Source organism: Elgaria multicarinata, chromosome 2, assembly GCF_023053635.1.
Source record: "Elgaria multicarinata webbii isolate HBS135686 ecotype San Diego chromosome 2, rElgMul1.1.pri, whole genome shotgun sequence".
Lineage (NCBI taxonomy): Eukaryota > Metazoa > Chordata > Lepidosauria > Squamata > Anguidae > Elgaria > Elgaria multicarinata.
Window position 1 is genome coordinate 31,464,861 of NC_086172.1, and position 21,686 is coordinate 31,486,546.

The 21,686-nt window shown below is 43.7% G+C and overlaps 1 protein-coding gene across 1 annotated transcript in view; it reads left to right on the top strand.

Moving 5' to 3' along the window:
- TMEFF2 (transmembrane protein with EGF like and two follistatin like domains 2) overlaps window positions 1-21,686 on the top strand; it is a 260,772-nt gene that overhangs the window by 235,304 nt on the left and 3,782 nt on the right. Inside the window, exons 8-9 of the mRNA XM_063118296.1 lie at window positions 15,354-15,477; window positions 18,618-18,776. Coding sequence (XP_062974366.1) covers window positions 15,354-15,477; window positions 18,618-18,776 — 283 coding nt within the window. The remainder of the gene's footprint in view (window positions 1-15,353; window positions 15,478-18,617; window positions 18,777-21,686) is intronic.

Sequence of the window (21,686 nt, forward strand, 5' to 3'; positions counted from 1 at the left end):
GAAGTAGGAATTGAAGAATGACTCCTTCAGCAACTTCTTGCCTTTTTTGAAGGCAAAGCCCTGCCTTTAAATTGAAAGTCTGTTCAAAAAAAAAATCAATCTCACTCTCATAGTTATTAAAATGAATCTGACCCCTGGCCTTTGTTAGGTCATCCACAAAGTTTCTATAATATGCTTCAAAGTTGATTTGTAAATATTGATTTATGTAACAGATTACCTCTGTCCATTTTCTATGAAATCCTCAGGTCATGCAGTTTGGGCCTCTGTATGCCATCAGAGGTACGATCATCAATCAAAATGACAGGCCAGAAGCCACCACTGATAGCCATGGCTTCAGTGTTTAAATTTAAACATTATCATTATTATCATTATTATTATGAAAGTATTGTTCTTGGCATGATTCTCATGGAAGTTGCAGCAGAATGAATCTGTTTACTCAAGAAAAGTGGGGGGGGGAGAAACTTTCATATGCAAATATATGGCATTTGAAAATGTCATATAGCTACATCTACATATAAATAAGCTGTTTTCCAAATTCTGCTGCAGCCAGGCTATTTTGATACAAAAATTAGATAACATAATATAAAAAAATAAAACCAGCAGGATAGTGTTGTGCTGAATCATGGAACTTTATTCCCTTAACTGAAAGTGACCTAACTGGGTTAGCTACAACTACTGTGTGCTTATAGAGATAGCCAGGGAATTTTAGAATGTAGACCTTGAAGCCTAACTTGTGTTCCATTTATATTTTTACATGTGTAGCAGCACTGTCGAAATGTGATCTTTGGGGATTATCCCTTCTTATGTCAGCACCATAGGACTCAATCAAAGGTTGCAAACACAGTGTTTGGATCAATTCTCGCATTAACATTTTCCAGACCTGAGATAATTCTTGCAAGTGACTCCAGCATTAAAATATACGTAAAGCCTGTTTGCCTGAATGTGTCACAAGTGTAATTTGTTCTCAGCAAACTTTGTATACTACAGGCTAGACTCCAGAGATAGGGTGACCATATGGAAAGGAGGGCAGGGCTCCTGTATCTTTAACAGTTGAATGGAAAAGGGAATTTCAGCAGGTGTCATTTGTACGCATGCAGCACCTGGTGAAATTCCCACTTCATCACAACAGTTAAAGCGGCAGGAGCCCTGCCTTCTTGACCAGATGCAAAAGAGGGCAGGGCTCCCGCAGCTTGAACTATTGTGGTGAAGAGGGAATTTCACCAGGTGCTGCATGCATACAAATGACACCTGCTAAAATTCCCTTTTCTACCGTATGCAACTGTTAAAATACAGTGCCTCGGTCCTCCTTTCTATGTGGTCACCCTATCCAGAGAGTTTTGCAATGCAAAGATCTAATGAGGAGCACTTGCAGTATTGTACCTAAAAGTGCAATCCTAGAAGTGTCTACTCAGATGTAAGCCCCTTTGAATTCAGTGCTACTTAATCCAGGCATTGGATCACAGCCTAAGAAAATGATAGCTAGTATAGCATAGTGCAGGGGCAGGTAGAATGTAAATTTATTTCTTTATGTATTTATTTATAGGCCATCTTTAAGGATGGGACCGTCCCAGTAAATCAGGACCTACTGGTAGTTCTCTGGGTGATATACAGTAGATCAGCAAGGTTTTCTGTGTTCCAGTTGTTTAACAATAGCAATAGCAAAAGGAGTCCTATGCTAACTTACTTGACTGATCCATGGGCAAATTGTATACCTCTGAGCCTCAGTGTTGTCCAGCTATAAAATGGGACTCTGTGCTTAAGAGTGCCAGCACAACGTGTTGTTGCATCAAATTGCAGCACAGTGGCACTTTGCCTTTTGCAAGCTGTAAAGGTACAGTGCTGCCATGCTATACAAAATGTTACACAGCCGAACAGCTGTGTGAATCAACCCAAAGGATATTATCTCAGTGTACAAGGGAACTTCAGTATTCCAAAGCTGGGAAATGGTTGATGAGTTTAAAGTTCCAGATTGTTCCCTCTTCTTTTATCCTAGCATTTGACCCTCTTCTTCAGAAAGATTTACGCGACCAATCCTTACTTGATGAATACTTATTTCTAACCTCTGCATTTTGGCATCAGCGTGCTTGGGGGAACCATGAGAACTGCAGAAGTCCAAAAGTCTCTTTGGGCAAGGGGGAATTAAGGCAGCAAAACACCCCAGCTCAGCATGGACAGAGCATGCTCAGTAGCCACTGAATATAGAGCAATAGCAGGAAAATGGCCTGGGGGGAGGAGGAGGTATGCCCTGCTTGAAGGGAATGGCTGGCTTGAACCCTAAACAGGAGCACTCCTATTAGGAGGGAGGAGACACTGCAGCATTTTGTTGCAGGTCCAACTTGTCATGATTATTGGTACCTGTTTTGCAGCATACACAAATGGTGGGAAACCACTGGCAACTGTGGCTTCTCACATGACAGGCTACACGGCAGAATCCATACATTTCCTACAATGCCATGAATACTGTGTATGAAACTGGCCAGGTTTGATGAGACAAATGCTGTAGCCTTTGTTTTGTTTTACAGCCTGGCACTCTTAAAGAGAAATACCAGGATGCTATTTCTGCCCCTGACAAGATGGTGGTGGTGGTTACAACTGTCTTCAAAGTGCCCGGCTGCCCACCCCCGCCCATTCCCATTGTGGCTCTTTGTAAGCTCACAGGGGGGCACCCCTGGGTGGCATCTGCCCAGGTACCCTTCAGACCTGATGCCAACCCTGAACATCAGCTTATCGGAAACATCCCTAACTGTAGATCAGCGAGCCACAACATTAAAAAGTTCCTAACCAACCTAATGAAACTCTGTGACCAAAATAAGGAGAAACACACAGTCCTTTTCTTCTCATGTTCCATCACTACATTTTAACACTTACTAGTACTGCATTTCTTAACTAAAATGAATTTCACCAAGTAATGTGAACCTGCTCCAGCCTGAAACAGGAAAAAAAACACTTTCATTTATAATCAGTGCACTAATGCTGTTTGATGGTGTTCTGGCTTAAGGCCATTGAACACATTACGTAGCCCTTTCCATTTCCTTTGTTTTGACTTTTGGATAGCAGGGGAAGAAATCACCCTTCTGATTAGAAGAGACACCTTGCCCTCCTCTTCAAGAAAGTGCTTAAAAGTCACCATAAAAGAATTCTCTTTAAAAGAGCACAGGAAGTTGTTCGGACATTAAAATGGCCATTCATGGCTTTGAAAGTGATTAAAAGACAGAAAATGGGGGTGTGATCCTAAAGTTGCCTTCCCTGACCTATACCCTGCAGATGAGTTGGACTGCATCTCCCATGATGTAATCCAGCACATCTGCGAGGGTGGCCAGGTTGGGGAAGATGGTCATCAAAGGTCAGTTCTCATACTTGAAAAATGGACCAGGAGAGGAAAGGGAATTTAAAAATATAGAACTTTCCTATAAAACAGGTGCCTGTTTGGGCAATAGATGTGTCTAATATGAATCTGTGCAATCTTGATTTGTATGAAAAATATGGGCAGGAAACGTTTTCCTAATATACCACATAATAGATTAAATTTAGCCAGTCCAAGATTTAAATGAACAAACGAGAAGTTTTCACGCAACACACCAGCACCTTTTGGAATTAGATATTAACATGGAGGATAAGATAACTGAGGTGGAGGGGGGGGTTCCCCCATAAAACCATAGTTAGAAGGTGTCATAGAGGTAATCTTGTCCAACCACTTGTTCAGTGCAGCATCTGTGATGCAGATTCAGCATCCCTCCTGACAGAAATCCATCCAGCGTCTGCTTAAATATCTCCAGTGAAAGAGAGCCCACCAACTTCCTAACCAGTCTGCTCTACTGTCAAACCATTCTTCCTATTGGGACACTTGTCCTAATGTTCAACCAAAAGCTGCTTTCCTGCAATTTCTATCCATTGGTTGTAGTCCTGTCCTCTGAAGCAACAGAGAATAACTCTGTTCCATCTTTTGCATGACAGCCGTTCAGATGTTTGAAGACCGCTATCATGTCTCCCCATAACCTTGTCTTCTTCGTACTAAACATACCCAGTTCTTCCAACTGCTCCTCATAGGACTTGGTTTCCAGATCTCTCACCATCCTTGTCACCCTGTTTTGGATTTGTTCCAATTTGTCAATATCCTTCTTAAGGTATGTGGCATCCAAAACTGGATGCAGTACTCTAGACACAGCCTGATAGATACAGAACAGAGTGGAAGCATTATTTTTCATGATCTTTTACATTATTTTATTTATTTACTTCATTTTTATCTTGCTCTTCAGACAATTATTCAGACAAACTAGCTCACATCATTAAAAGAGAGGGAGGGAGGGAGGAAGGGAGGGAGGGAGGGAGGGAGGAACAGACCCTGTCAAGCTTACGAACTCAAACGACAAGGCACACAAGGAAAAGGGAGCAGAGGAGAAAGGAAGAGGAGGGAGACCAGTTATTCAATGTCCGAAACAACGTGATGAGCTAAAAGCAGGCATTTCAAATGCTCCTTGGCCGAGGCTGATCTTCCCTTGCTGTTGTTCTTGCTGCAATGAGGCATGCTTTCCTCTTCCTTCTGCAGTCTTAGTTGGGGCCGAGTGTTCTTTGTGGCAGGGAGGGGGACGTGAGCCCCCTGCAGCTCTTCCTCCTCTGACTGATGGAGGGGCCAGGTTAGTCTCCCCCTTGGCTTGATGTCATTCCTGGGAAAGAGGGGTTGCAGCCTCCCACTGGCCCTAGGGCCCCTGGCTGATAGCAGAAACTAGCATGTGCTTCCCTTCTGCTCTAATCCCAGGGCAACATGACATATGATATGAAACATTCCAAGGTTGATACTGGGCCTGTTCAGACAACACTTCAGGCTCTGTGGTTAGCAGAACTGTGGTTCTCCGGGGTTAGAACTAACCACAAGCTGTGCTGTCACGCACAACACTTTAAGCCATGGTTAGAGACACTAACCGTACTGCAGGTGGTCCAACTGGGGTTAGTGAGTGACCAGGGTTTAGCAAAAGACATTGCACAAGACACTTTAAACCCTGCTGCTTAACCAAAAGCCTTAACCAGCAGGATTTGAGGTGTCTTCTGAACAGGCTCAGTATAATTGTCCCCTTGACTCTTCATAATTATCCCCTTGACTTTTCATAGCAGCTTTAATGACACTTATTTCCAAATAAATATATTGCCTCAGATGGTCATGACATATGTTCTTTTGGTGAAAATGCCCCTTGGGTTTCCATAACCCGGGAAAGATCAACATTGAATGGGGTATTCTGTTAATATCCTAAGTTCTTGATAGTGCCAGCTCCAGGTTTTAGAGGGCCCTTGGGCAAGAGCCAAAACCTGGAGCTGGCACCCTCAATTGACCCCATTGTTACCACTACTTACATGCCAAACATAGAGCCAGAGAGCAAGTAGGCCATGGCATCTTCTGCTCCTCCTTCATACCACCACTGTTGTAAGGGCCAGAGCAAGAGGTTGCAATGGTGGTGAGGAGGAATGTAGAATCATAGAATAGTAGAGTTGGAAGGGGCCTACAGGGCCATCGAGTCCAACCCCCTGCTCAATGCAGGAATACACCTTAAAGGTCTGAAGGCTCTTCTCACAGGGCATATGCTGGTGTGTGGGCCCTCAGCTGGTGCCCTTACCCTGCCACTCCTTAATGCAGGCCCTGATTCTGGACATTTTATCTCTTGTATGAAAAACTGGCCACTGCTGGAAAAGGATATTGATTTCACCCAGTAATTTTGTTCTTCTGTAAAAAAAAAAAAATTCTAATAGATGCCTCATGTTTTAATAGACAATGATCGACTTGGTGAATTGATTTTAGAAATGCTAGCAAGCCTTAGCAATTGATAGATGGGTTAATATATACCCCTTAATTAATGCTAATTAGCTTCCTATTAGCTTCTGCTAGCTTACTTTCCATTTACATGTTATCAGCCATCACGCTGAGGATATTTCAAAATGTTCTCCCTACTTTCAGCATGTTGTCACCATGAATCGAGTAATTTCTCCACATCATCACTAATGCTCCCCCCTCCCCAAATGTTTGCAGTGACATGAGAGAAAAAAATCACCCAGTTTGCATGGTGTGCAGAGAGGTGACTCATTACTCGCTGATATGCCATCTGCACTACTCTAAAGGAGCCTCCATATGATATTGGAAATGTTGCCTCCAGCCACCTTCTCAGAGTTCCAACATGTGCTGCAAATTCCTCATTCATGACCTTTTCATACGTTACATGTTAGGTAAGCAACAAAGATATTCTAAGAGTCCTCTTAAAATTGTAAATGCAGATGCAACGAACACGTGTATCTATGGAATTCGCAACCACAAGAAGTAGGGATGGCCACCAATTTGGATGGTTTTAAAAGAGAATTACATAAATTCCTGGAGAAGGCTATCAATGGCTACCAGTCCTGATGGCTATGTGCTAGCTCCAGTCACAGAGGCAGTAAGCCTATGTACACCAGTTGCTGGGGAACATGAGTGGGAAGGTGCTGTTACACTCATGTCCTGCTTGTGAATTTATTTTATTTATTTTATTACATTTATATACCGCCCCACAGCCGAAGCTCTCTGGGCAGTTTACAACAATTAAAAATGGTAAACATTAAACGTATACAAAATTTAAAAACCATTAAAAACATAAAAAACATTATAAAAACAACAGTATCAATTTAAAAACAACAATTCTGGGGTCCATTAAAAACAAACTTAACATTGTTAAATGCTGTTAAAATGCCTGGGAGAAGAGAAAAGTCTTGACCTGGCTCCGAAAAGATAATGTTGGCGCCAGGCGAGCCTCATCGGGGAGATCATTCCACAGTTGGGGGGCAACCACTGAAAAGGCCCTCTCCCTTGTTGCCATCCTGGTCAGAAGCTGGTTGGCCACTGTGTGAACAGAATACTGGACTAGATGGACCTTTGGTCTGATCCAGCATGGCTCTCTTCTTATGTTCTTATGTTATGTTCATATAGATACATTTGTCAAAGAGGCAGAATTGGTTGAATCAGGGTAAACCTGGTTTTACCCTGTGTAGTGTGTGAAGATGCCTCCCCTCTGAGTTTAGATATAGCAGCAGCCTGAAAGAAATTAACCTTTGATTAATCAGTCATATATCATGAGAGCATTTATGTTCTGAATAGAGATGTCTCCATAAGCAAATTTTTAGATTGTCAAATTCCACCTTGTAGCTCATTCCGTCTCGTGTTCACATCAGATTGTGAGCTTTGTTGTTGTTGTTGTTTTGCTCGAAAATGTGTGCGTATATTTCCACATATACACATCAGTTGTGGCATCTTTGAAATGTACACATTCTTCTCCCATTAATTAAGACATGTTTGTAGGGATTTTTCAAATGTACACACGCTGTTTTGTTTTCTGCAAATCATATTGCAAGCTTGGAAGCCGAGTTCCCCTCTTAACAGGGAGCAGTGAATTGTGGAGGCACACCAGCCGACAGCAAAGGGAGAAAGGCTGGTGAAGGGCAGTTCCACAGCTTCAGCAGTTTCACCTCCTTCCCAGGAGGGGACTGCTGAGCCAACCAGTGCTTTGATGGGTGCGGCCAAAGAGGCGGCCCCAGCAGAGTGAGATCTCTCCTTTGTTCTGCCTCCAGTTCAACTTGAGACTCCCAAAGGCAGACCTCCCATGCAGCTCCAGGATTGCAGTTGGGCAAATCCAGATGAAAAAGAAACTGAAATGAATTAGCTTCCAAATCACATGAGGTACTGGTTCCTCTCTATTCAGCCCTGGTTAGGCCTCATCTTGAATATTGCATCCAGTTCTGGACACCACACTTCAAGAAGGATACAGACAAGCTGGAGCGTGTTCAGAGGAGGGCAACCAGGATGATCAGGGGTCTGGAAACAAAGCCTTATGAAGAGAGACTGCAACAACTGGGCATGTTTAACCTGGAGAAGAGAAGACTGAGGGGAGATATGATAGCACTCTTCAAATACTTAAAAGGTTGTCACACAGAGAAGGGCCAGGATCTCTTCTCGATCCTCCCAGAGTGCAGGACATGGAATAATGGGCTCAAGTTACAGGAAGCCAGATTCCAGCTGGACATCAGGAAAAACTTCCTGACTGTTAGAGCAGTATGACAATGGAACCAGTCACCTAGGGTGGTTGTGGGCTCTCCCACATTAGAGGCATTCAAGAGGCAGCTGGACAACCACCCGTCAGGTATGCTTTAAGGTGGATTCCTGCAATGAGCAGGGGGTTCGACTTAATGGCCTTGTAGGCCCCTTCCAAATCTACTATTCTATGATTCTATGATTCTCATACATTCCTAGTTTTGAACTGCTGTTATCTTATGCTATTTAATTGGCCCATAATACATGCATGCTCCTGTCAATGTTATCCCAGCACATGGGCTGGAATGGTGATATCAACCAGCAGTAGGGCTGCCCACTGACTGGATCCTCGCCAAGCTAAACCCTAAGAACTCTAGCCAATAAAAAGTATGGGCATTCACAACCCACGTTTTATTGCAAACATACCCTGCCTCTACTCTGCACCACTGGCACAAAGTCATATGGTGCTGATGCTTGATACCTGCTTCACACATGCAGGTCATTACTTGATGTTGCTGCCATCGACTGATGAAAATGTGCATGTGTGAACTCACACTTGTTGTCACTGTTGAGCAACCACTGTTGCTATATCTTTGGCAACCTCCGTTGCAGAGGCACTGCTATTGTAACTTTTCCTCTCACCTGTTCATTGTGGAAGGTTAATAAGCCGAGCGTGACGAGAGGGAGGTGTGTTTTTTTTCTTCAAAATCCAAACAGAAGATAATTACTAATGTGTCAAAAATGACACAACTTAGATAAAGCTGTTTTCACAGCAAGCGACATTTAGTTGTTAGGCTTTGAATCATCTGTGTTAGTTCCATATAAAGTGAGTTTGGGCAAAGGACTGCCCTCCCCCTGTGCCACCCCAGCAAAAAAAAAAGACTCACTTCAATAAAACTAAAATAATTCCTTCCTGTTTAATAAGGACATTGGAAATCCTGTTATTTGAAGATGAGCTGTCAAGCACACTGTAACTGCAATTTGATTAATGTTGAAATCATAATCTGTAGCATTGCTGTATGGATAATTGCAAAATTATGCCAGGGAAAAAATATGTAAGAGTGACGTTCATTTTTTAGTTGTGCCCTTTACAGATGTGATAGCAATAGTGGAAACCAAACCCTTGGTCTAATGCCTAGAATATATTGCCTACAGAATATGGTTTTGTGAATAACCAGATTATGTAAAAGGGCAGGGAGATTTGTCATAGGTTCTGGCTGAAATAATAAAATTGAGTGACCAAGGCTAGAATCCTATACACACTTAGGTGGGAGTAAACATCCTTGAACTCAGTGGGACTTAGTCCTGAGTAAACATAATAGGATTATGCTTTGAGATTGTGAAAAGAGGAAATCCACTTTGATGGACATCCGGGAAGGAATTTTCTTCCATTTTAAGATGACCACATTTTGTGTCGTCTTCTCTGACCTTTGTTAGCTTTCTTGTCCATCTTGGTCTTCATGAAAGTGGCTGTGTGTTCTATCCTCTTAATATTAATATTATTAATACGTTGTTGTTGATGATGATGATGATGATGATGATGATGATGATAATGATAATCAGACAAAAGCTTGAATACATGGCCTATGTATCTCCATCTTAGTGCACAAGGAAGTTCACATTCCTATCTGATTTTCAATACAGGAGACTATCAGGAGGTATTATGTAGAATTTTTTCCCCTGTGTGTTATTAGTCATGCCTAGTTGCATGCAATTATATCTGGATTGAGGTCAAAGTTTATCAAAGGGTTCCTGTATCTCATAACTTCACTGGAATTTACTAAAACTGCATGAATTTGAGGTTTCATCATGCTCAACATCAGCTTCTAGCTTCAGGGATGAGTTAAATTGCAGATCGCACTTAGAAATGAGGCGTTCAGTGGCGGTCCAGCTCTGTGCTTGATAAGATAAAGAAAGAAAATCTTAGTGCTCAGTAGTTAACTGCTATAGAAGAGGCTCTAATCAGCGAAAGGGACAGTAGATATTTCATTTTTAAATTTCATGGTTTTTCTTCCTATCCAGATTATAAGATAAAACCATCATAAAGAGCATTCATAAATCATGGCCTGCCTAGTTCCTAAGCCTGTCAAATATCCACAGTAGAATATACTTACAGAAGGCATTTATTTTTGGTTTTATTTTTGTTTTAACTATTTTATACTGCTTTTCAGTAAAACAACCACACAGTGTACAGCAGTTCAAAACAGTTTTTTAAAAAACCATTAACACCAATATTCAACCATCATTAAAACATTAGAAATTAACAATAAAACCACTAAAAGCAATTTAAAAGGTCAAGTTAAAAAGATATTTTGGTTTCTTTCAGTTTGTCATTTGTCCAACTTTACATTCACTCCATCCTGTTACTGTGTAAGTTTGTGATTTTTTTTTAAAAAAAAAAAGTCCACATGCAAATTGGTATGCATTTTCACGTGCGTTTCTTCCAACAGCTGCATTTTTGCAAACAATTCCCCTAAAATATTGCATGTTTATATGCTATTTTTACCAATATATGCAGTTTTGTGTAGACGTCCCCCTAATTAATATGCACGTTTTCTAGGCATTCATTGATCAGAGAACTGCACCACAAAATGCAGAGCAGTGCGGATACCAAATATCTGCGTTTTGGTTGGCGTATTCGTTTGGAAAGTGTAAATTAGGTAGCTTCGCATTAAAAAACGAACCCAGTGAATTTCTCCTTCTTCCCTGCAAGTAGCCGTGCTCAGTGCCTGTGTCAAGGGTCGTCATCATCGGTCACATGTTGAGGGCCCACATCCAGCAGGGACCCACTGACAAGAGCCCCCTGGAGTTACTCCTCCTCGTCACCATGGCAACCTGCTTGTTCACCTGCTTCTTGCTCTGGCCCAGACAACAGTGGTGGTGTGAAAAGGAGAAGCAGGAGATGCCACTGCCTGCTTGCTCCCTGGTTCTCTGCCTGGCAAGCAAGCAATTGATAGAAATGATGAAGAAGAAGAGGAGGCAATGGCCGTTAAAAGGTAGATGTACTAAGGGAGGGGACTCATGGAAGGTATCTTGTCCAAGGACCCTGAAAAGCTTAGAACCAGCACAGGTAGTGCTAGATGGGGTGTGCTTTGATGTGATGGCCAGTGCTGCAACAATGGTAATCCAACAATGGTAAGATATTATATAGTGGCAGTTTCCTGGTTTAAGTCTGATGATGTAACCTGCAAGTTGGAGCCTTTGTAACACCAGAAAGAAGTATCTCAGGGCTCATCTACAACAAGCTGGCTATTCCACTATGAAAACGGTATGAAAGTGGTATATAAAAGGCAGGATCTACACTACTGCTTTATAGTGGTACGGAAGTGCACTGACAACTGTTGGGGCCCATTGACACATCTACACCAAGCAGGATATAGCACTATGAAAGTGGTATGAAAGCTGTATATGGTATGTGTCAATGGGCCCCAACAGTCATCAGTGGACTTCAGTTCCACTCTAAAGCAGTAGTGTGGCGCCTGTCTTTTTTATACCACTTTCATAGTGGAATATCTGCTTGGTGTAGATGAGCCCTCAGTTTCATTGATAGTTATGTGTTCACCTCTGTCTTTATGTAGCATTCCAGGCGATCTGCTAACATCTCTCTCCCTCTCCCTCACACACACACATCCTCTTTGTTCAGAAATCAGTTCAGAACTGACCAGTCCAGGCCAGGTTCACGATTTTTGATCACAAAGCCCCATTAGAATGAAATGGATAGAGGGGAGAGGTTATAGAATAAAACCATATATATAAATTCTTATAACATTTGTTAGCCACTTTTAATAGCATCCAGATGGAAAAGTAGGTTATAAATACAAATAAATAATTGACCGATATGGGAAGGATTAAGCATCCTGATCTTCCATTTCTCCCACCCACCCAACTCAGCTTTACAACGTGTCTGAGTCAACGTTGGGTTTAGGAATCCCAGGTTGGCTATACACCCTCTAGTTCATAAGAACCTAAGAAGTGCCATGGTGGATCAGACCGAGGATCAGACTAGTCCAGCACTCTGTTCACACAGTGGCCAACCAGCGGTCAACCAGGGACCAACAGAGCAGGACACTGTGCAACAGCACCCTCCCACCCATGTTCCCCAGCAACTGGTGCACACAGGCTCATTGCCTCAGATACTGCAGGTAGCATATAACTATCAAGGCTAGTGAGGATGCCTCTTGGGGAGGGGTGAAATTCAGATGTTCTGATTCACTATCAAGCAACTTGCTATCCAGGTCCATAGCATCTCTTGGGTGAACAATATTTGTGTGCAATTAGATAAACAAGACCTTACAGTATTTCCATAATTAACTTACTTTGTAGTCTGGAGTGGGAATTGGAATTCCAGTGTTCAGGAAAAAGGCATAATGAGATAATATTGCTTCATATATGTGTTTACAAATAAGTAGGCTTATTGGTTGTTCCACGTTTTTTTTAAAAAAAGAAAAAGTCTGTCCTAGACATTTTTAATGCAGACGAGAGGCTTTTGAATGTGTTTATGAAGTATAATTATCAATTCTGTGTGCTTTTGGAAACAGTCATAAGAATGCTGCAGATGTTTCTTTAGGCATCTCAACATATTACATAAATGTAAATATCACAGCCAGAGCACAGTAAATATTTTATATTGCCTACTTACTCAGTACGTGTTTAATGCATGTGGAAATTGCATGAATGCCTCCTCCTTGGACTTCGGGTCTCACGTTGCTTTAGGAGCTTGAATTTTAAAGCAAGAAGAGACCTTGCTGAGGGCTTGGGGAAGGGTCTTAGCTCAGTTTAAAGCACGTGCTTTACATGTCATCTTTGGCAGGATCTACACTACTGCTTTAAGACGGTTTATAACCATAGTGACAACTGTTGGGGCTCAGGACACCCTCCCTAGACAGTTTTCAAGTGCCATATCCTGCTTGGTGCAGCTCTGGCCCTTGACATCTCCAGGTAGAGCTGAGAACTACTCCTCCCGGAAAACCTGGAGAGCTGCTGCCCGCCAAAGTAGTTCAAACTGGACAGATAATTTAGATGGACAAATAATCTGCCCTGATAACAAGGCACATAACTATGTGCTTTCACTCATAGTCACTTTTTCTGGTAACAGAGCAGCATGTAATGCAGGGGTGAGGAACATCTGTGGCACTGCAAATGTTGTGGGGCCCCACGGGCTGCGGCAGTAGAGACCAGCAACATCTGGAGAGCCACAGTTTCTCCACCCCTAGATCTACTGGAAGGGGATGCCCCACCCCTGCCTTTATGCCTCCTTTCATCTTCCTGCGTAGGCCAATCAGGACCAGCTCCCAGTTTGAGAGATGCCCTCCATGGGATTCCATACATTTCCTTCCTACTCCGTAGGGTTACACATACAGAGACAGGCTCGTGTCCCCTCTGTGCAGGGAACTGGGTTATACAGGAGGATTCATCCCATGGACTTGCTGTGGGAAGTCAGGTAGCAGCAGAGGAGGAAGAGTTCTGCTGCCTCTACTATTCCGGGTCCTGCAGCAATTTAATCTTTCTTTGTTTCTTTTTTAGCAATCCATTGGGCATTGGGAAAGGGGGGTGGATTAAAGGGACCAGGGAGCCCAGGGTAGTGCAGGCTATGGTGCTTCCCCTCCAATGCTTTTGGGCCACTGCCATCCCTGCTGACACCACTTCTACACCCGGGAGGGAGGGGGCGATCCCAGACTTACCTCCTTCCGGGATCATTCCCCGTGTCCAAATAGCCAGCACGACGTCTGGGATGGGAGGTGGGACATTGCGTGAGTGGAGGTGGCCTTTTTTTTTAAGTCACAGGAGGTAAGTGGGGAGGAAAGCTCCAACCCCTCTCCCACCCCACCCCCAATTCCTCCTGGCCCAGCTCCTTCCCTCTACTGCTCCCTGCTACTCGTGGGAAGGAGCCAAGAAGCCAGGATGGGCGGCCACACCTCCCGCAGTCTTGGGACGATCCCGAGACCATGGGAAGAATAGTTTTTTTCCCAGGAGTTATTTATCCCTGGGGAAACCCACACTCGTCATCCCTCCACCCCTGGGAGTCCCTGTGCATCATTTGGATGCACAGGGACTTGGCCACGACCAGCCCACATTTTTGGGCTGGTATAGAAACAGCCACAGAGTAATGCAGGCTGCAGCTTCTATGAAAATGTAAACACTGTCATGGGTTAGGTTATGAGAATTTTTAAATGGAAAAAAACACAGTTTTTGTTGTTACTGTTATTTTGCAATAAGCAGGGTCTGTATGGGAAAGTCGTATTGAAAAAAAACAGTTCAGTCCATTCAAAGTGAAGTACTTTTAAGCCCCATTGTTTGCAGCAGTGGTAAATTTTCAAGGGCAGGAGCTCATCACAACACTGTGGGCATGCAAAGAGCAGCAGTACGTAGCATTCAAGCATGATTGCAATCCGAGCCATAATTACCTGGGAGCAAGCTCCTTTGAATTCAATGATGCTCACTTCTAACTGCAGAGGTTCAACTTGTAAAACACACTGACTGGTTTCAGGTAACGTACTATGGCTTATCACGGGTTATTTAACCTATGATAAGCCATGGTGTCTATGGCACCAGGTTACATATCCAACCCCCATATAACCCACCCTTGCCAGGTTTACATGACACAACAACCCCAGAGCAGGGGTTGCACATTCAAAATGGTGGCCATACATGCCACAGCCTCACAGTGGGTTAAATAACCCACAGTGGGCTGTTATGTCCTGTGAACAGCCCCACTGAGTTTTAACAAAGAATCTTCAGCTAGTGGAAATGCAACCTTCAGCTTTTGATTAGAAATGCAATCTTGCCAAGAAATGTTACCATTTAAGCTGCTAGTGTGAGGCAGGAAACCTATCAAATAAAGGCTATGAAGTGTCCAGCGTCTGTTTAATCGTTTCCCTCATTCTCTGTCACCCTCTATGCTAATCTGTCAAAAAACAATAGTAAAACTTGAAAGCCTTGCAGAGAGATCTGTCAATTGCCCTGGTGCTCCAGCTGATGACATCATAGCTATAGCTCCTGCTCCTAGATTTCAGCAAGTTGAAGGGAAGATGTTTTTTCACTCTCCCATTGAATCAACAGGATGCAAAAGTGGATAACTGTTTGCAAGAGTTGCAGATAAGTTTGCCAAACTCCCCATGCATATTCTGTCATCCCGAAATTACACTTATTCAAGCAGTTTCTTCTGCACTTAAATAAGATTTTCAGGCATTTCTTATATGTTGTACCCTGGTGCTAAGACTTTGCTGTTGCTGGTGGTGTTATTGTTGGTATTGTTTTCACTTTGCAATGCATTTACAGTTTTTGTTTTGTTTTGTTTCACCTGTATTTACAGAGAATGCAAACAAATTGGAAGAAAGCGCCAGGGGAATCTACATTCCTTGTCCGGAACATTTTAATGGCTTGTGCATGCATGGAAAATGCGAACAGTCTGCTAATATGCTGGAACCATCTTGCAGGTAACACTTTCCCAAAACGAGCAGGTGATGGTAAACCAAACAGGCAGACTTGCTAATATGTGTTATCTTGATGCAGTAAGGAAAATAATAATTGTTGAGGCCCCATCCACTCTGGATCTAAATTATGTACAGAGGCACCTAATGTATGTAGTAGAGCTGCACTGAATTATGCAGCAGCATTAATCTGTTTATAAAAGCATTCCTGCAGTGCCTGTCGATATATTCCTAAAAAGGCACTACAGAGCCCAGGCTGGCCTGGTGGGTATTATCTGTTGATCTCTGGCACACAAATAGCAGCTACTGTCCAGGAAATCCCACAGTGAACAGAAGTCAAGAACTATGTCAACATCAATTTCTCAATGTGGCAAAATGGCTAAAGACAGATGGTTTGCATTAAGTGAGGAAAAAAGGTGAGGGTTGAAATAAGGTTAAGTTCCAGAAAGGAGCACTGCATTACAACTAGTGGAGTTTCATCTCCGGATTTCATATTTCTACATCCTGGCAAGATTTGAGGGTAGAGGATTAGTTGTATTGTTGAAAGGAAGCAAGTCTAGTCCTCTAAGCCAGGAGTTGGCAGAATGTAAAATCTCCAACTGTTTTGGGCTTCAGCTCCCAGCATTCCTAACCATTGAACATGCTGGCAGGGGCTTCTGGGAATTAAAGCCAGAAACATCTGTAGATCTACGTTCTGCCCACTGTGGCTCTAAGCTGTGACAAAATTATTTGGAAACATGTTGAGTCCCTCAGAGGATTCGGACTGGGAGTCGGGAGATCCAGGTTCTAGTCCCCACTCTGCCACTGGGTGACTTTGGGTCAGTCACAGACTCAACCTACCTCACAGGGTTGTTGTTGTGCGGATAAAATGGATAGGAGGAGGAGGATTATGTTTGCCATCTTGGGTTCCTTGGAGGAAAAAAGGCAGGATAAAAATGCAATAAATAAAATAAATGTGGTACCTCTTGGGTAGCACATATCCAGGAAAGACTGGCCCACAGACCTCATTTTTCACTCAGTTCATTTCTCCACTTATTAAGTTTTTATACCTCCCCATAGCTGAAGCTCTCTGAGCGGTTTACAAAAATTAAAAACGCATTACACAAAATGTTATAAAAGCATTTACATAAAATTACAGACAACATATATCTAAAACAATGTGTTAGACCGTTAGCCAAGAAAGACAATTCAAGAATTAATTTACGGTCATTGTATGCTGACAAATGGCCAAGAGGGCAGTTTTAACCTGGCACCAAAAAGATAGCAATGTTGGCACCAGGGGAGCCTCATCAGGGAGATCATTACATAACTGGGGGGGTCACCACTGAGAAGGCCCTCTCTCTTTTTCTGCTTCTTTCTTTTCTCTGCTTTTTTTCTTGCTTAAATGCACACTTCGCCACTCTTTCAATGTGTATTAAAACACATGAATCTGACACTGTTGTGTCTCGTTTAGCCCCAAGAAAGACAAGCCATTGTGGGCCGGCATAACTGCATGTGCTAATTTATAAGTCTAGATTCTCAGTTAGAAATAATGATTCGAATTTAAGTACAATATCTCAGTGTAGTGGGAAGGACTGTGCCTGCTCAGTCTGCCATCCAGGTGTTAACTGTTGGTGGGCAACTTCAAGGCCTTTTAATTTGTCTTTGGCACCATTCAGAAGACACCTTAAACCACAGCTTAAACCACGGTGGTTAAGCCAGAAAGCCGGGCTGTGTTCAGAAGACACCTTAAACCATGGCTTTAATCATGGTGGTTAAGCCAGAAAGCCTTATTCACCATGATTAAAGCCATGGTTTAAGGTGTCTTCTGAACATGGCCTGGCTTTCTGGCTTAACCACCGTGGTTAAAGCTGTGGTTTAAGGTGTATTCTGAACAAGGCCTTTATCTTTAACCTGGACCTAGTCTGGACAATCCTTCGAATAGAGGACACTTTAAAAGAGAGGATTATCCTCTGAGAGCGCTTCAAATAGCCAACAAAGTAAGACACATGACCACAGAATCATAGAATAGTAGAGTTGGAAGGGGCCTACAAGGCCATTGAATCCAACCCCCTGCTCAATGCAGGAATCCACCCTAAAGCATACCTGACAGATTGTTGTCCAGCTGCCTCTTAAATGCCTCTAGTGTGGGAGAGACCACAACCTCCCTAGGTAACCATCCTCACTATAGTATTACTGTGTCAACTTGAACTGCAGCTGAAAAGGGGAGAATGCAAACATGAGTAAGGCATTGCAAGGGCCTATAACCTCCTAATGGTCAAAATACTTTGTTGTGTTTTATGATTAGACCACTATCTACCTGGAGCGAATAAACATCTTTGTTCATTGTTTGTTCATTGTTTTCTATACAACTGAGAATTTCCAGAAGAAGAATTCCTTATCATTGAAATGCCTGTGCGCATCACACACAAAGAAGTTAGTCCAACATAAAGTTGCCACCTGACTTATTTGTGGGAAAAGCTCACCCCAAGGTGGGACCTTCTTTTATGTCGTTTCAGCACCAGGCAAAGGCTTTCTTTCTCCCCTCAGTCCTTTTAATTTAATTTGATCTGTTTTATCTTTATCTAGTGTGTTTCAGCTTATTTTGTTGCATTTTGAAAGCCCGCCCTGGGAATTTGCTTGAAGGGCGGGGTATGAAACCCCACAACAAATAAACAAATATGAAACATTTGATATCAACTTCAAAATGATAACAGTTGTCTAGAATGAACTAAAGCGCTTCAAGAAGCCATTTCCCATAAACATTCAGCTTAGCACACATTAGAATTTCGCTTTTGGTTTACTGGCAACCATCGTAAAATGGCAGAAAGCCAATCCCCTTATTGAGGTACAACCAAGACATCTCAGATATCACACAAGTGATATACGGTAGCTTCAACACAGGCCACAGCTAGACCTAAGGTTTATCCTGGGATCATCCAGGGTTCGCCCCTGCCTGAGCACTAGATCCCCTGTGTGTCACCTAGATGAACAGGTTTGAGACCCCTGGATGATCCAGAGATAAGCCTTAGGTCTAGCTATGGTCACAGTATTCCTGTTCAGCTGTGACACACCTTCTCTCTTGCAGGGTCTGCTTTGTACCTTGTGCAAAGCAAGAATTACCATTGTGATGAAAGGAGTAAATACACTATTGTTTCCCATTCTAGGTGTGATGCAGGCTACACTGGACAACACTGTGAAAAGAAGGACTACAGTGTGTTATACGTGGTTCCAGGCCCTGTACGATTTCAGTATGTCTTAATAGCAGCAGTGATTGGAACTATCCAGATCGCTATTATCTGCGTTGTAGTCCTCTGTATTACAAGGTTAGTAGCAGGGTCTGTCTTCTTTTTGGGGTAGAGGAAAGGTGCTCTTACCTAGTTTAGGGTTACTTAGATTCGACACAGCCTGACAGTGCATGCGTTTGCAAACTTCATTTCCATCCTCTCAGCCAATCAGCAATCTAAACATAAGCTACCTAGAGATACAATCCACTACAGCTGGGACCATTCTTGCCTACCTCAACACTATGGGGCTTGTTCATGTTCATGCTTTACTCCTGGCTTCATAAGAACCTAAGAAGAGCCCTGCTGGATCAGACCAAGGGTCCATCTAGTCCAGCATTCTCTTCACACAGTGGACAACCATCTGTTGAGCAGGAACCCACAAGCAGGACACAGGTGCAATAGCACCCTCCCACCTCTGTTCCCCAGCAACTGGTGTATATAGGCTTACTGCCTCAGTTACTGGAGGTAGAACATAGCCATCAGGACTAATCGTCATTGATAGCCTTCTCCTCCTTTGCCAAGGAACAATGACTATCCTTTCATTAGACCAGTGATTTTCAGACTTTCTGGGGCACTCCAGGGTTTTTTGGAAGCTTATTGGAGGTTCTAAATGAAAAGATCAGTAACGGCAAACAAGCTTCCCTGAAAGACAACTTGTCACAACCATTACCAATCTTTCCCTGCAACGTGCAGTCATAGCAGTGTTCATAGGAGTTCCTCTTCTAGGGTGAACTCTCAGATCGTGTGGGTGAACCACGAAGCCCACAAACCTGGCCAGCACTCCATAACTGCACTCTAGATGGTCCAGAATCTTCCACAATACACTGGAGATATGGAAAGTATGCCCCCTAATGGTAGAAAGTTTGAAAAAAACCCCACCTGTTTTAGATATCTCAGGGGTTATCCATATTTGTATTCTCAGGCTCACTTTGTTCTCCTGCTTGAAGAGATAGACGATTATCATGCCTTAATGTGCTTTGCAAATGCTAGCATGGAGCTTGTTAGCATTTGAATGGTGCTCTTACGTATCTTTTACTCCAGAATTTAAGAAGTGGCATGCTGTTTTACATTCTCAGTCCCATAGGGAAGGCTGATCAGGTGCAAACCCCGGCATCTCCATTGAAAAGGATTGAAGGTCAACTCTCAAAACTATCAATAGTCAGGTCGTTGCTAGACGAGGCGTTAGCGCGGCGTGAGGCCCGGTCTCCCTCCTGTGCATCCAGATGATGCACAGGGGATTCTGGGGTCAGGCTGGGCTAAGACTTCCCTTAAGCCGGGATAAGTGGATTCGCTTATGGCCCGGCTTTTCCGCAGCCCCGGCTTGAGGAAAAGCCGAGTAGCCGGGAGAAGCCACGGACTGGGCACAGCATTCCATAGGAGCGCTGTGCCCATCGGGCCGGGGGGAGATCACGGGGGTGAGTTGGGGGCCGGGGGAAAGAGCCGACCCGGCAGGAGAGATGCAGGGGGAGAGCAGAGCCAGGGCATGGCGAGCAGGCACGGGCGAGCGGGCAGGGGACAAGGCATGGCAAGCAGGCATGGGCGAGAAGAACGGGGACGGGGGACAAGGCATGGCAGAGGGGGGTGGGGAGAAGAACGGGGATGGGGGACAAGGCATGGTGGAGGGGGATGGGGAGAAGAACGGGGACGGGGGACAAGGCATGGCAGAGGGGGGTGGGGAGAAGAACGGGGACGGAGGACAAGGCATGGCAAGCGGGCACGAGCGAGAAGAATGGGGACGGGGGACAAGGCATGGCGGACGGGGGGAGGACGGGCGAGCAAGCGGGCGGGCAGGGGGGCATCAGACATTGTGGGGGGGATTCAGGGGCAGGGGGAGCGGGGAACCCTTTATTTTTTTTAAAAAAAGATTTACCTGTTTCGGCAGTGCGCTCCTGCGCACATGGCCCTTTAAGGAGGGGAAACGCGGAGCACGCGACAGGGCTTTCCCTTGCCCCGTCGCGTGTTGACGTCTGGAAAAGGGCAACGGCGCGTGCTAGCTGTAGCACGCCGTCGCCCCTCCTCCCAGACAGATTATCCGATAGGTCTAGCAAGGCCCTCAAACTAGGTTGAGCTGGATTAAATGGTCCAGTGGTTAGTCACCATATAAGGCAGCTTCGTATGTTTGTATCTAGCAATACAGACCCTTCACTACCTGGTGGAAAAGTTCCATCATTTTCTCCAGCGTCACAGCTTCTCCAGGCTTTTTTTCCCCACAGACACCACAAGGAGATTCAGCCTTCCGATAAATCATGTGCCTTAAAAATAAATCCCTTTCCAAAAAAAGGGGGGGGGGAACAGTATCGCATTCCTATAGAAAGTTTAAAAAAGCGCCAATATATCTAAGCATCTGCATCTCGCTCTGCTTAGAAGACAAGCATGACATTCGGGCCAGAAAAAGGTACAAAATAATTCATAAATCCTTTCCCAGCCTAAAGGGATAATAGAAAAATGTCTGCTGAAGCTTGAAGATGCTTTCCAACCAAGTTGAGTTCATCAACTCTACCCTCAAGAGTAGATCCTCCCCTGCAAAAAAAAAAGCAAAAAAAGCAATATATTATATTAAAGTGGGTTTCAGGGAACATGAAGATAATTCAAACCGCCAAAAATACAGTGTACATAAAAGGACAGAGGTGGGAAAGTAATTGCTCAACAGAAAAATGGCACTGCATCATGTTGTTCATGCAATCTTCCAAGTGACTCTGGGTTTGTCAGCTTCAGGCCATAAACACACAGTTTATGTGTAGTTTGTGTGTAAAGGAAATGGTATTGTTTTACATGGACCCTATCTATTCAGGGGAGCTCTAGTAGATAGAAGTGTACCAAACGGTGAATACTTTTAATTGTTTTCATCTTTTTTAAGCCTGGTGGGTCTCTCTCTCTCTCTCTCTCTCTCTCTCTCTCTCTCACACACACACACACACACACACACACACACAGTGCCTGTGAGCACCC